The sequence below is a fragment of the Arachis ipaensis genome, chromosome B02 (assembly GCF_000816755.2).
Source record: "Arachis ipaensis cultivar K30076 chromosome B02, Araip1.1, whole genome shotgun sequence".
Lineage (NCBI taxonomy): Eukaryota > Viridiplantae > Streptophyta > Magnoliopsida > Fabales > Fabaceae > Arachis > Arachis ipaensis.
In genome coordinates, this window is record NC_029786.2 from 74,067,932 (window position 1) to 74,068,292 (window position 361).

General features: G+C 33.0%; 1 protein-coding gene across 2 annotated transcripts in view; it reads left to right on the plus strand.

The window, feature by feature from the left end:
* The window catches only part of LOC107625454 (putative elongation factor TypA-like SVR3, chloroplastic), a 9,385-nt gene that overhangs the window by 2,286 nt on the left and 6,738 nt on the right, over positions 1 to 361 (plus strand). The window contains exon 2 of one of the 2 annotated variants that reach the window (XM_021115953.1): positions 76 to 182. In XM_021115953.1, the coding sequence (XP_020971612.1) occupies positions 76 to 182 (107 nt within the window). Of the gene's footprint in view, positions 1 to 69; positions 183 to 361 lie in introns of both variants that reach the window. The other variant, XM_016328088.2, reaches the window with a different exon arrangement.

A 361-nucleotide genomic window follows, 5' to 3' on the forward strand; every position in this document is an offset into this window, starting at 1 on the left:
TTTGGTGATTTTTGGTAATTTATTTTTCAATAGATGGTATGTGTTTTCTGATTCCTTGTTTCCCTTCAGCTTCAGAGAAGAGGCAATTGAAGAGAAGAGGGGATGTAAGGAACATAGCAATTGTTGCTCATGTTGATCATGGAAAAACAACTCTAGTTGATGCCATGTTGAAACAGACAAAGGTACTATCAGGATATTCAACTGCATTGTTGTTCTTTCATTGTTTTGGAAGTTGCCTTTGTTTCTCTTTTGGTTCTTGTATTGAATGATATGAACCACTTCAACATATGAAATAAGTGCCTATAAACATAAAATCTATTGAATGGTTTAACTACTGTTTTTATTGAAAATTCAGTTTCAG